Here is a 14,950-nt window from a genome sequence, read left to right as displayed (position 1 = left end):
CCATCAATGGATGAATGTAAACAGCTGCTGAAGAAAACATGCTTAGGGTTTTGGCTGGTGTTCAAAGAAGAGAGAGACAGGAGAAAAGGAAGCATTACAGGTCAGAAAGATGGGCAGCCTTAGCAGAGACGATCTGTAAGTAGCTACCCTGAAGGAGAGGCTTCTGGGTTATATAAGTACCTTAACCCATGAAGGTGATAGTTATTCTTCTCATGCCCTTAGTATGTCTTTAGGGAAATCAGGAAATCTGGCCAGGTGATTGACCTGTCCAGTTAGATTAACTTTTATTTTTAAGGGGGGCATGGCTAGAGATGTGCCCCAGTACCTGCTCTATGTGTTACATAGAGCTCTATGTGTTACATGGATACATAAGACCTTACTTAGGTCTTAGGTTGATGCTTGGGCTGCCCAAGGCTAGTCTGGAATTTCAAGAGCAGCCTTGTGGACTCTCAGTTCCTCACCACAATGGCTTGAGACTTGCTGGGTCTCTGGAACTTCTTTTTTCAGTTTTTTTGTCTTGGAATGTAACTCTGACCCTTGAGAGAGTACATAAGGGCAGCATGCTAAGCTTTGCCAATTTGTTCTGAGGCTTCTATTTAGTACTTCCTTGACCTCATTTGCTGTAACTTCCTTCTTAGAACACAACCTGTCCTGTGGTTCCATTAGAGATAGAGCCCCAGGTCTTCATATCTCCCCTCCAGTAGACTGTCTTTCTACCCCAGCACCCGTCCTGCTAGGGTCAGAACACGTTCAGTGGGAGCAGGGTATGTGTGCCGCCTCTGCCTCTCTGTACTAGTTTTGGTGTCTATGCTTGTCTATCTAACAGCCACTCCTTAGCTCACCTTGCACACACTTCTCTAGTAGCAGTCCCTGTGGTTCCATCCTGTCTATGTAGCTACATTGCTGGTAGCCAAGGGCAGTACTCGTGTCCTTACATATTTGGAATAGTCCTTACGTATTTGGAATAACCCCTGACCCTTACATATTTAGAATAACTGTGCAGAGGAGATATGCTGCCCTCTTCCAGCAAGCCCCAGCAACTAGGACTGGAACGCCAATGTAGAAAGGCTACAGGAAGTGAAGGCAAATGTAGTGAACTGTATTTCCTGCACCAGGATACTCTGAAGGTCAAGGCCTCTCAGAGACTTGCCGTCCCCATGCCCTTGTGCTCTAGTCGTATCTCCAGTGCCCTTGCAAAAGGGGAAGGGAACTAGAAGTCATGTAACCCACGTCAGAAGGCCTGCTGTATATCCTGGACTGCATCTTTCCTCACAGGTGTCTGTGTTCTTGTTCTGTTGCAGGATGGCTGCCCAAGTGACACTAGAGGATGCACTGTCCAATGTGGACCTCCTGGAGGAGCTGCCTCTGCCTGACCAGCAGCCTTGCATTGAGCCTCCACCATCCTCACTGCTCTACCAGGTAGGTCCTTGGGCAGATGTGACACAGCTGGCTGCTCTGACCTCAACATGATGTTTTTATTTTGTTTCCCTTCCCTTCAGCCAAACTTCAACACCAACTTTGAAGACAGAAATGCATTTGTCACTGGCATTGCAAGATACATTGAACAAGCAACTGTCCACTCTAGCATGGTAATGTTGTCAGTGTTTCTCTGTTCATGTCTAGCAGGTGTCACATTTGAACAGCAAACGAACTACATGTTTCGTGATAGATTAGGTAGAGAAGAGGAGACAGAAATGCCTTACAGTTTTAAGAAAGTCTTTGCTTTTATTATGAAAGCAGTACATACTCTTTTAAGAAATTTAATCTCTCTGGCCCAGAGAAAGTCTTTGCTAACATTGTAAGGATGCCCTTGTTTGGCACTCTCTTTCTCCATGCATATGTACACTTACATATGTCAGCTGTACACTCAGATGGGGCTTGGGTTTTCTAAATGAATTCTGTGATTGTAATTATGTATTTTAATGACTTTGTGAACATTTTCATATCATGAAGTATGCCAAAAAATGCCTTTAATATTTGTATAGCCCATTTTGTAAATGCCCACAGTTAGCTAATTTTGTACATTTACTCAGGCTGCCCTGGAGCTCGCTTTGTAACCCAGACTGGGAAAGGCAGTTCTTTTAATGCATCTTAAAACATTGCCAGATTTCCGGTCACATTTTAAAGAACACCTATGGGTTTTTACCATTTTTCACCAAAGCAAATGATAAGGAAGTCATGGAACAGAATACCAAAACATTTTTTAAAATGATGGTAGCTCTCCTCCTGTGGATATCACCCCTGAATTTTTAGTGCCGTGTGTAGTATTTTGCCTTTTCCTCCTATATATCCTGGGCTAGCAGCTCTGCTTCCAGATCCTGTCTAAACCAGGAAGCATGCTGGGACCTGGAAAAGAAACTACAAGGACACTGTCGTGTATCTTGCCCAGGCTTCATGCCCCTAGCTCAGGTTATTGAGGGTTGAGTGGGGCGGAGATCCACCTCTGTGGTGGATCTCCTGAGAAATGACTTGTGTTGTTATCCAGTGTCCTTTGCTTAAGCTGTAGGGATGTCTGGGGTTGCTGTTGTGGTCATCTGTAGTGTACAGTGTGTCTCTTGTCAGGTTACAGTCTGGCAAAAGGGTAGGTAGGGTGCTTTGTGGAATTGTCAGCAGTTTGCCTCTCCTTTTGTGTTGTTCCCTACCTACACATGACTTGTCCTGTGTGTTTTGCAGAACGAGATGCTGGAGGAAGGCCAGGAGTATGCTGTCATGCTGTACACCTGGAGGAGCTGCTCCCGTGCCATCCCTCAGGTGCCTCGCCCTTTCCTGCCATTCTTGTCCCCAGTCCTACCAGGCCACACCCTCTTGGTACTCCTCATGCAGTGAAGAGAATGCCTGCCTTAGCCTGATGAAAACTTTACTTTGCCTTTGTTTTTTTTATGACCAGGTGAAGTGCAACGAGCAGCCTAATAGAGTTGAAATTTATGAGAAAACTGTGGAAGTTCTTGAACCAGAGGTCACAAAATTGATGAATTTTATGTACTTTCAGGTAAAACATTAAAATAATTAGAGGGGCTTAGTAGGACAGTGTAGTCTGAAGTTAAACAACCGCATTAGACCCAGGAGGACTAAGGCTTCAAGGCTCTTTTGAGTAAATCCTTCTTTTGTGTTTCACCTCTCTTTTAGCGTGGATTTTTACCCTGCACAAAGGCTTGCTTTCATCACTTCCAAGTGCAGTGTGTGTCTAGTTTTTCAGCCATTTCCATGCCTTCCTGGTACTTCCTACCCTGAGCTTGGCCTCTTTTGACCCTTAAGTTAGGGGGGAAAAAAAGCAGGGGCCACACAGAGGATACTTGCTGGCTCTTTAAAATAGTCAGTTGGAAATGTCTAAATAACTTTTTTCATGTATTTATTTTATGTGCATTTCTTAATATGTTTTCCCTGTATGTATATCTGTAAGGGTGTTGGATTCCCTGGAACTGGAGTTACAGACAGTTGTGAGCTGCCATGGGGATGCTGGGAATTGAACCCAGGTCTTCTGAAAGAGCAACTAGTGCTTTCAACCTCTGAGCCATCTCTCCAGCCCCCTAAACAATTTTTTTTCAAACTGTGGCTTTCCTTGAATGTTGGTTTAAAACTTACCAAAAATAAAATCCCCTCTGCTTTTCACCTGACAGTCAGCAGGAGTATCATAGATGCTTTATTGGAGCCTTTTGCTCAGGGACTGTAGTTCTTTTCTGTTGCTATAACAAAGTATCCCAGTGAAGAAAGTTAATAGAGAAAGGGTTTATTTTAGCCCCCAGTTCAAGGGTTCAGTCCATCATAGCAGGGAACTTGAGACAGTAGAAGCTTTGCAACCACCTGGTAGTACCACTTCCATAATTATGACACAGAGATAAGAATGTATACTGTGTCCCAGCTTTTCTCCACTTGTATGACCTAGGATCCCAACCAGGGAATAGCATTGCCCAAAGGTGAATGGGACTTTCTACCTCAATTATTATAATCAAGGTAATCCCTCATAGAATCACCCATCTGCCAGGTGATTCTAGATTCTGTCAAGTTGACCACAGTATTTTTGCAGGAATAACTAGCCAGATTGTTTTACTTTAGTAAGAGTCGTAGTTGCCAAACTGCAAAATAATGGTTTTTACAGAGCAAAAGAATGGAATTGCTCAGACAAGGGTCTCTATGTGAGGTGGAAGGTGCTTCAAGAGCCTCAGTGAATAACCATCCTGGAAGCTTGAACATGGATCTGATAAGCTGCTGACAAGGGCTCTTCTGCCTTCCCCTTTCTGTCCTCAGAGAAATGCCATTGAGCGTTTCTGTGGGGAAGTGAGACGCTTGTGTCATGCTGAGAGGAGAAAGGATTTTGTGTCTGAAGCCTACTTGATCACATTGGGCAAATTTATCAACATGTTTGCTGTGCTGGATGAGCTGAAGAACATGAAGTGCAGTGTGAAGAATGACCATTCAGCATATAAGAGGTGAGCTCAGACTGGAAGCATGTGGTACATTTACCCAGAGAGGTCCTGTCTCTGCCTTGCAAGTAGTGGGTGCATATCTCCTGTGTGCTAAAGTCATCACTTCTGTTGATAGTAAGTACTTATCAGTCTTGGGTCTATGAGTACATGCTTCCATGAATAAGGTGTAGGGGTTGCTGGCAGTTTAAGGGTCTCTGGTAGTTTTATATATCTTGAGGGGCTTGGGGGCTTTCTGGTGAGCCTTAAGTGGTTATGGGGGAATCTGAGTGCTTAATACCTTTGAGAAAATAAACATATGCATCTATCTCTGTTCACTGTGCATTGGTATTTGGCCCAGGGAACATCTTATTGTAGGGCAAATAGGTTTCCCATCCAAAGATGCCAAACTGCAGTCCTCAAAGTTGTCCTCACCGTTGTTTGTTCCTTGTGTGTTAAGTGACCCTGGCACTTCATTACAAACATGAGGTTGTACACACTTGGCCCATGCACTATTGGGAGGTATCTTAGGGTCATGTTGGGCATTTCAAGATCTCTAGACAGCTCTTTCCTATGGTGACTTTCCTTTTTTTTTCAAGGCAGAGAACCAGCCTAGAGAGAGGCCAGCAGGGGTGTATTAACCAGGTTTTATTGTTGTTGCTCAAGTCCAGAGTCGGTCTTCTGATGTTAAATGATCCAAGTTCAGGCTGGGCCTTCCCACTGAAAATGATTAATCAAGAAAATCCTTCACAAGCTTACCTAGCTGCTTGGCTTTTACTTGATTCCAGATATAGTCAAGTTGACAATAAGATTAGCAAGCAAGCACACTGCTCTTTATTCTCCTATTCATTCATTCATTCATTCATTCATTCATTCATTCATTCATTCTTTGTCTGTCTCTCTTATGCACTCTCATTTCTTTTGTGCCCAGAGAGTAGCTTTCAGTACATATTTTAAGTAAAATGCAAAAATAACCCACATAATTGCGGTAAGCCTTGACTGAAATAGAAAACAGTGTCCTTAATTCATCCCTTCCTTGATTGCCATGTCTTCTACCCTAGCATCTGTTAGAATCCATAAGGTGTATCTCTGGCTGTCCTGGAACTCCCTTTGTAGACCAGGCTAGCCTCAAACTCAGAGAGATTCTCCTGCCTCTGCCTCCCGAGTACTGGGATTAAAGGTGTGCACCACCACAGCCCAGCTCAAAATATTTTATCAATTTTTACATTTTTTATATTTTAATTAGGGAATTAAGCTGTTCTGCAGCCATCACATGTTGCTCATAGTCCAGGGTGGCTGCTTGAGTTCTACCCACCATTTATATTCTGGCCCACAGGAAGGAAAGAGAACATAAAACCATACTTTCTTAGCAGTAAACGTTCAAGTTCCTGATAATCTCTTGCATTGTATCTCACGGCCTACCTCTTGGTTACATGGCCACAGCCAACTGCAAGGGAGAAACATTGTCACTGGAGGCTGTTCATGGGGAAGCAAGGGAATGAATTTAGTGCGGATATGATCCATCCTTGTGGAAACTTAAATATTTAAGATTCTGGGTTGCACAGATAGATCCTTCTGGCAGTGTGTGTTTCGTGTAAAGATTCCTCATTCTTTCTCTACATAGACTCAACGTGTGCCTTCAAGGATTTTACTGCACAAGCCCTTTTGTTTGCCTCCCATTGTGTAGCTGAATAGGGGGCAAATCTAAGACTCTGGGATGTTGTACTAGTGGGCTGAGACAGTGGAGAGGCACTTCTTATTGGAAATTGTGGTGGCCCAGAGAGGATTTTTGGAAAGATCCTTAATAATGCATTTTGGGCTTTTGGAATCAGAATATGCAGAGACTCTTCTCTGACAGGGAAACTAGGGGTCCTTAGACCCATAAATAAAGGTAGGCATTTACCTGTGTATAGGAGAGACCAGAGTATGGATACCTGTTGATGAAGTCCATTGGCCATAGACAGTAGAACACAAAAGCTCTCTGGAGCTGTGTAAGACACATCTAAGTTGTCAAAAGGTTTCCCTAGAGCAGTAGTTCTCAACCTTCCTAATGCTATGACTTTTTTACACAGTTCTGCATGTTGTGGTGACCCCAACCATAAAATTATTTTTGTTGCTACTTCAGAACTGGGTATGTGATATACAACCTCTGTGTAAAGGTTGTCCAATTCCCAAAGGGGTCACTACCCACCAGTTGAGAACCACTGTTCTAAAGTCAAGGTCAGAGATGCTGCAAAAGGCTGAAACCACAACCAGTATGTGCAACACACATTTCTGTAAATAACTTTGTGTAGAGGAGAAGGATTCCTATTTTTCCCCCCAAGACCTCTCACCTTTAAATCAATTTGTAGATATGTTCTAGAATTGACTTTTCTTTCTAGGGCCGCTCAGTTTTTACGTAAAATGGCAGATCCACAGTCCATCCAGGAGTCACAGAACTTGTCCATGTTCCTGGCCAACCACAACAAAATCACACAAGTAAGGCCAGTATTCTCTGCACACCATTAATGGCCTGTGTTGCTGGTGAGGCTGGAACAGGCAGTAGCTTATATCTTCCCTTTGTGTTTCAGTCTCTGCAGCAGCAGCTTGAGGTCATTTCTGGCTATGAAGAACTCCTGGCAGACATTGTGAATCTGTGTGTGGATTACTATGAGAACAGAATGTACTTGACACCCAGTGAAAAACACATGCTACTCAAAGTACGTGGGTGTGTGTGTGGGTGGTGGTGGATGACAACCTTTCTCAGGAATAAAGCACAGCTATACTAAAGGCTGTACTTGGTCTAGAATCCTTTGCCAACCTTTCCCATGCTCAAGCTGTCATGTATGTGAATCATGTCTCTTGACTATGCACAGCCTTTTCCCTTGGCTCTGCTCGCCACCTCTGCACACGGATGGTCTGATGTACTGTCTGCAGAGTATGCCTGCTGTCCCAGCTTGTGACACATCCTTGTCAGAAGAGTACCACGAGGTGATGGGCATGTCTGTGACAGTAGAAACGTCATGACTGAGACTGTGCTGGCTGGTGCAGGAGCCCTGGTCATGTTCCCAAGGTGCATTGGGGATATGCAAATGGCTGTTGCCAGATTGAATTTGTAAGTTAGTTTTACATAATCAGTTAAGTTTAGTAGTTACACACTGCTGTGTATAGGATAGAGAAGTTCTACAAAAGCCACCTTATTCAGGTTAGGCTAGTCAATGCTGCTTTGTCTTTTAGCAGCTAGCCTGGAAAATCAGATTATCCTTCGTAACTGACTTCAGTGGAGTAAAAGACAAAACAAAACAAAACAAAATGTATTCAGTGCACCAGACTGGGAATAGCAGGTATTAAATCACAATAAAGCCTTAAAAATTTATACAGTTTAACACACTGTCACATTTTCTGTGAGCTGGGCAACTACTAAATGGGACTTTGAGTCATTCCAGGTAAATATTGTATATTCCCGCCCCCACCCCCACCCCACCTCATGATACCCTCGGGATGGACAGTACTGTCTTAAGCCCCTAGATTTAGTAGGCATGGTGTTTTTCTGCAAGAATGGAGCGGTTGGTATTATTGAGCAGCCGTCTCATAGCTCTCTTGTGCAGTTGCCCACATTTAGTACTGCACTGTACTCTACCCAGCAGGCATTGGCGCTTGAGTGTCTAGTTAGAGAGCTAAAGTAGCCACAAGAGATGACATATACAAGGAAAAGATTTCATTTGAAAGGATAGCTCTTTATTTTGTAGCACCATTAAAAGAAAAAGTGCTTTGTGATTCAAAGTTCACCAGCTTAGCTAGGCGTTGGTGCATACACCTTTAATCCCAGCACTCGGGAGGCAGAGGCAGGTGGATCTCTGTGAGTTTGAGGCCAATCTGGTCTACAGAGCGAGTGCCAGGATAGGCTCCAAAGCTACACAGAGAAACCCTGTCTCGAAAAACAAACAAACAAACAAACAAACAAACAAAAGGCTCACCAGCTTGGCAGTGTGCATCTGTGTAAATTCATAGATCCAAGTGTTATATTGAACCATTTTGTGGCTTTTCAGGTCATGGGATTTGGTCTGTATCTGATGGATGGGAGTGTCAGTAACATCTACAAACTCGATGCCAAGAAAAGAATCAATTTATCCAAAATAGACAAATACTTCAAGGTGGGTTCTATGTGTGTGTGTGTTTACATATGAAAACATATATATGCATGTGAATTTAAACATATATAAAAGATTTTTGCTTAGTTCTAAGCATTGATAATAAATGTTTTTATTGATTTATGCATTGACTTTTTGCTGAGTGACTGATGCTTGTCAGGATGTAGGAAGATAAGGGAGAGTCTTGAGACTCATTCTCCCCTCTGAAAAGGTGGCTGCTTTCTTTTTCCTGCTCCTTGCATTGGTTTTGCCTGGGGTGAATAATGTAGAAATGGCATCATATGTTTTCTTCTCTTCTACATCTGGCTGCTTGTGTCCAACCTTCTATTTGTGAAAGGTGTCCCTCTGGGATCCTGTGGGGAAAAGGTTTGCTTATTTTTATCTTGTTTTGTGTTAGAACCATTTTAATAGACTGAAATATATCTACCAGATCCAGGAATGAAAAGGTTTCTGTTGTTCAGTAACACCTGTAAACAGGAAGAACAGTGACCCAACTCAGTTTCAAAGTACTTCTGTGCATTTGACCAATGCCTCCTCACTGCCAGGCGTCATAATAACTAAATACAGATGAATGAGTGTCCCTCTGCTTCTCCTCTCGTTCTTGTCTAGAGGCATTTTATTGGGAAATTTCATGCAGCTCAGTTGCTTTGAATTTTTCATATAATTATAACCAGTTTAATTACAGAAGAAACCCTGCAGAGATGGAGTTCGAGGTTGCACACAATCACAGGAGGTCATGGTTTTGAAGTCTAGCACCAATAAACTGTCGGTGTGTAATGTATATTAGGAATGCATTAACTATTAACATTTTTAAAGTCTTTTTTAAGTTTTTATATAGGTATATGTTGTGTAATACCTGTCCTCCCTTTTCCCACAATGGACATTATGTTTTAAATAAAGTAGTGCATCTAGGACACAGTTCTAGATAGCTTTTCAGTGACAGCTGCCTGTTAATTATGCACTGTGAATGAGCTTGAGACATTGTCCATTCCTACGTATCCACTGAGGATTGGTTAAGACACTGGATCATTGCTTGATTTTTTTTTTTTTTTATTTTAAGTGATGTGTGGTTGCATATGGTTTAGAGTGTTGGATTAATCACTTTGCAAACCAGAAAAGGCAATAATCTAAAACAATAGCATCTTAAGGAGATTACTCTGGCCACTTCTAGTTGGTGGCTGTTAGGCCCCTCTAAGACCCTTGATGCTTCCTTCTGTGGTTTGAGGAGCTTTGAGGAATATAAGAGTCATCATATGTCCTTATTTTTTTTAGCCAGTGTCTGGCATGTTTAACAAATATCCATAAAAAGATTGTACAAGGCTTCATAAAACCTGGATTTTCTGAATGTCTGATCTTTCTAATCCAGGCAGTCAGTATCGACAGTAAGCTTCCAGGAGGCAGTTTGGTCCTTATAATCCAAGCTGAATTGGTTAAGACCTAAGCTTGAAACTCCATATGCCTGGGTGAAAAGAGAACCTGGGACTGACTGAGCTGCTTAGTAACTGCACTGGTACCCACCTCTGGTCCAGGAGGATACTGATGCAGAGGGCTCAGATAAGATCTGAGTTCCAGGGCTGGGGAAATGGCTTAGCAAGTTAAAAAGCATTCTCTATATAAGCTCTGTGACCTGGGTTTGATGCCCACAACCCACATATAAAGCCAGATGGTGATGCGCATCTATAATCCCACCACTCCTTTAGCAAGATGGGAAAGTGGAGATAGAATTACCTAGAAACCCACAAGCCAGTTAATCTGGAGTATGCAGAAAGGCGTTGTGGTTGCTTGGATGAGAAGTGTCCCCCCACAACCTCAGGTATTTGAACACTTGATTCCCAGCTGATGGTTTTGTTCAGTGAGATTGTGCTGCCTTGCTGGAAGAAGTTTATGTCCTCACCCCACTTCTATCTAGCTCAGTCTCTCTACTTCATCTCAATGAAGATGTGTTCTCCCAGTACCCTGCTCTTATCTGTCCGCTGCAGTGCCTTACGGGCCATCATGAACCTCTCTCTGGAACTATAATCCCGAGCAAACCATTGCCTCTCTAAATTGTTTTTGGTCATGGTGTTTTGTCACGGTAATAGATAAGTAAGACAAGCAAAACAGAAAGAGACCTGGATGCAACAAGGTGGAAGGAGAGAACTGATTCCTGAGGGTTCTCCTCTGGCTTCTACATGATTGCTTTGGTGTGGGAAGCACTCTCTGATGGTGGTGGTGGTGATGATGATGATGATGATGGTAATTACTAAATCAAGATATTGTTATTGATATTATTGTTATTAAAATCCACAGTCCATGCCCCCAGAAACAGGAAGTTGAGTCAGTAGATATTGAGTGGCATGAAGCTTGAATAGAGGTCATGGGGTAAGACCTTTGCATATACGGGAGTAGATAGATAGGGATCTGACAATATCAAGGTGGAAGCTGTGAGAGGGACACTCACCTCCCACTCATATGTTGTCTTTTTTGGGCAGATCTCCATTTTCCCTACAGTCTGTTGCTGCTGTTGGTGGTGACATTTAGGGTTTTCTTTTTTTTTTTTTTAATTTTAATTTTTTGAGAACTTTACACAGGAGCACTGTGTGTACATCACTTCTATCTCCTCTTCCAAATTCTCCCTAGTCCCCCCTCCCAAATTCATCATGACTCATAGTTTTTAATTATTGTACATGCATACTCCTGAGTCCATTCCGTGCATGTTTCTGCCATGTGGGATTGGATGGCGTGCTTCCTTACTCAGCTGAATTTAGCATTCTTGCCTTCTGCTCCGCTGTATGATAACAGCTCCTCATTTAGCTGCCTACAGTAAGCCCGCCTTCATGATTCATATGTTTAAAATAATTGTGCTGAATGTGCGTTGCTACTGCTGATGCCTGCCTGGATCAGAGTGCATGGCCACCCATCCCGGCTTTTCCGTCCTTGTGGCTTTCTTCCTTCCTCCCAACCCCAGTTAGGCCAGTCCCTAAGTCATGCAGGTTACAGAATTCCTGGTTTAATTTTGGGAGTTTGGCTGACTTTAGTAATTCATTCATATCTTTTAGGTTTTAAAATGTAATGAAGTCCGGGTGTTTAAAATATTCTTTTAATATTCTGATTTCTTTGGTGTTTGTTGTAATGATTTCCTCTTCTCTTCTCCTTCTGTTCATTTGCATCCTTCCTTTCAATTAGCTGGGCAAGAGTCTGATGATCTTGTTTATCTTCTTACACAATAACTCACAGATTTGTTGATTCTTTGTATTGTTTTCCTTGTTTCTGTTTCATTAATTTTTGCTCTGGTTTTTAATAATTCTTGTTGTCTAGATGGTTTGGGTTAGGGTTTTTTTTCCTGTTTTTCCAAAATTTAGGGTTGCAAAGTGAAGTCATTTTCTTGTCCATTTTCTGATTTATTATTCCCAGCTTATGTGTATGGGTAATTTGCTTGCATGTATATCTGTGTAACGTGTGTGTGTGAGTGTGTGTGTGTGTGTAATATGTACATGTTCCAGAAGGTGTATGCATATGTATAGAGGCCTGAGGGTTGAAGTCAGATGTCTTCTCTCTCTTTAACTTACTTTTTTTGAGATAGGGTCTCCCACGGAACTTCATTGATTTCCCCAGACTAGCTGGCCATTAAGCTGTAGAGCTCCACTTGTCTCTACCTGCCCAGTGCTGGCTTTACAAATCCATGCCCTGTATACAGCTTTCACATGGATGCTGGGGAACCCAGCTCAGGTCCCTCACACCTGCATGACATGCATATTCCCCAGTGAGCCATATCCCCAGCCTCATAGTGTTCTTGTTGGCTAATGTGTCCTTGGTGCTTTACTTTTTTCTTTCTTTCTTTCTTTCTTTCTTTCTTTCTTTCTTTCTTTTTTTTTTTTTTTTTTTTTTTCAAGACAGGGTTTCTCTGTGTAGCTTTGGAGCCTATCCTGGCATTCGCTCTGGAGACCAGGCTGGCCTCGAACTCTAGGAGATACGCCTGCCTCTGCCTCCCGAGTGCTGGGATTAAAGGCGTTGTGCCAGCAACACCCGGCGTCCCTGGTACTTTTCATATTAGTCTTTGTGTGTTCCTTTTGTTAATACTATTTCATGTTTAATGCTTTGTTTCCCTGTTGGTTTGTAGTTGTCTATCTGTTGTTAGTTGTCTTTTATTAGATAAATATGTTTAGAACACATCCACTGTAGGAGGCTTATCTTCCAGAAAGCATTAGAAAATCCAGAGTTGTTAGGTGTGAAGGGTTTTTATTTTCTTCAAGGGAAGTAATGATGCTTCATCACCCAGAAGACTGGAGTGGATGTTGTCTGACAAACTGGTGATCTTCTGCTAGTCTGTGGAGCCAGCCTTCCTGAATCCTCCGATCTTCTGAGCATGTTTAGGCTCCAGTCCTGAGCTTTATCTCTCAATGAAGAGAACCCATCCTTACTGAAAAGGGCTGGGTGCTTTGCTATTTTGCAAGGGACTTTCAATGTAGCCATCCCTGAAGCTTTGTTATGAGAATTGTCACACGGAGACTTTTCCCACAAAGTCTGACTGAAAAAAATAAACCATGGGATCGTATTCTCTAACTGACCAAGTTCAGCCAAGTTTTCATTCTCACTTCTTTATGGTTTCTCTACAGGTTTCACTCCCCACCCCCCAACAACACACCCTCCTTTTCCGTGGTTCACCTTTCTCCCTCAGCTTTAAAATACAATTGACAAATAAATACTGTATGTATGATGTGTTGTCCTAACACATATACCTGGTGTGAACTGACTAAATTAAGCTCAGACTTATTTTTTCGTGTAGAGGGTGTTTAATGTATTCTGAGTGAATTGCAGGCAACGTAGATTTGTTATGTGTTGTCAGCTTCAGATCGTCCTCCTCTGCAGCTGAAACTTCATGCCCTTAGACTTCATCTCCCCTTTCCCTGACTCATACTCACATCTTTGTTTTCTTGCTGCTGAGGACTAAACCGTGGTCCAACTAATAAGGTCTATGGTAATGAGCACTCAGTTCTGTCACTGGGCCATGAGAGCCATGTTCTCAGCCCCTCCCCACTTCACTAACATTGTGTTGTCATTTAATCAACAGAAGTTCTTGATTTTATTTATTCATGATAAACCAATCTTTTCATTCATATCCACTTGAAGGCATCCCAGAATCTTCTACTGTGTTATCTTTGTGATGCAGTCTGTTTGCTTTTTTATCTGGATCTATTTATTAACCCTTCTCTGGAACTGGCTCCATACTTATTTGTGGGGCAGGTAAGGGTTGACATTCTTAGAATTTTTCTACTGTGGCTATTCATTTGACCCTGCTTATTTGTTACAAAGACATTCATTTCTCCATTGCTCGACAGCCTCTCCCACACACAAATCAGTTTGTGTATCTCCTTGGGTCTCTGTCCTGTATTCTGGTTTCCTTCCTTGATGAAGGGCCATACGTTCTGTCTTGGTTAGCGTTTCTATTGCTGTGAAGAGACACCAATTATAGCAACTCTTTTGTTTGTATTTTTTTCATGATTTATTTATTTGTATTTTATGCACATTGGTGTTTTGCCTGCGTGCATATCTTTGTGAAGGCATCAAAGCTCCTGGAGCTGGAGTTAGACAGTTGCGAACTGCCATATGGGTGCTGGGAATTGAACCTGGGTCCTCCAGAAAAGCAGTCAGTGCTCTTAACCTCTGAGCCATCTCTCCAGCCTCCACAGCAACTCTCTCTCTCTCTTTTTTTTTTTATTATGAGTACAGTGTTCTGCCTGCATGTTGCCTGCAGACCAGAAGAGGGCACCAGATCTCATTACAGATGGTTGTGAGCCACCATGTGGTTGCTGGGAATTGAACTCAGGACCTTTGGAAGAACAAGCAGTGCTCTTAACCTCTGAGCCATCTCTCCAGCCCCCACAGCAACTCTTATAAAGGAAAACATTTAATTAGGTCTGCCTTACAGTTCAGAGGTTGAGTCCATTGTCATGGCAGGAAGCATGGTGGCACACAGGTAGACATGGTCCTGGAGAGGTAGCTTAGAATCCTACATCTGGATCTCCAGGCAACAAGAAGGACAGTGAGCTTCTGCAAATCCTACCCCTTTTCCTCAGTGACTCATTTCTCCAACAAGGCCATACCTACTCGAGCAAGGCTACTCCCTCTGAGTCTATGGGGCCATTTTCATTCAGACCACCACACTGACTTACTAGCTAAACTTTCTTCCAGGTGTGCTTATCCAGAAGAGAATCTCTTCCAGTTCTATTATTTAGGATAGCCTTAGATACCAGCCTTCGCTTTTCAAAACAGATTTTACAAGCAAAAACATTCTCCTACTAAAATATTGATAAATATAGGTCTGGGCTGGAAGTATATAGCTTGATAGTAGAGTGCTTACTTAATATACACATGGTCCTGGATTTTGATCCCTAGCAACAACAACAAAGAAGAAACTTAATGAAAACTGTCAGGTCCAAA

At 42.5% G+C, this 14,950-nt stretch overlaps 1 protein-coding gene across 1 annotated transcript in view; it reads left to right on the top strand.

The window, feature by feature from the left end:
* Window positions 1-1,302: 1,302 nt before the first annotated feature.
* The window catches only part of Cyfip1 (cytoplasmic FMR1 interacting protein 1), a 50,352-nt gene continuing 36,704 nt past the window's right edge, over window positions 1,303-14,950 (top strand). Inside the window, 8 exon segments of the mRNA XM_027404747.1 lie at window positions 1,303-1,419; window positions 1,500-1,589; window positions 2,674-2,751; window positions 2,888-2,989; window positions 4,246-4,427; window positions 6,782-6,878; window positions 6,971-7,099; window positions 8,429-8,533. Of these exon segments, the coding sequence (XP_027260548.1) occupies window positions 1,303-1,419; window positions 1,500-1,589; window positions 2,674-2,751; window positions 2,888-2,989; window positions 4,246-4,427; window positions 6,782-6,878; window positions 6,971-7,099; window positions 8,429-8,533 (900 nt within the window).

Source organism: Cricetulus griseus, chromosome 3, assembly GCF_003668045.3.
Source record: "Cricetulus griseus strain 17A/GY chromosome 3, alternate assembly CriGri-PICRH-1.0, whole genome shotgun sequence".
NCBI classification, from domain to species: domain Eukaryota; kingdom Metazoa; phylum Chordata; class Mammalia; order Rodentia; family Cricetidae; genus Cricetulus; species Cricetulus griseus.
The sequence above is the reverse complement of the archived record's forward strand: the minus strand, read 5'-3'. Positions and strand labels throughout refer to the sequence as shown.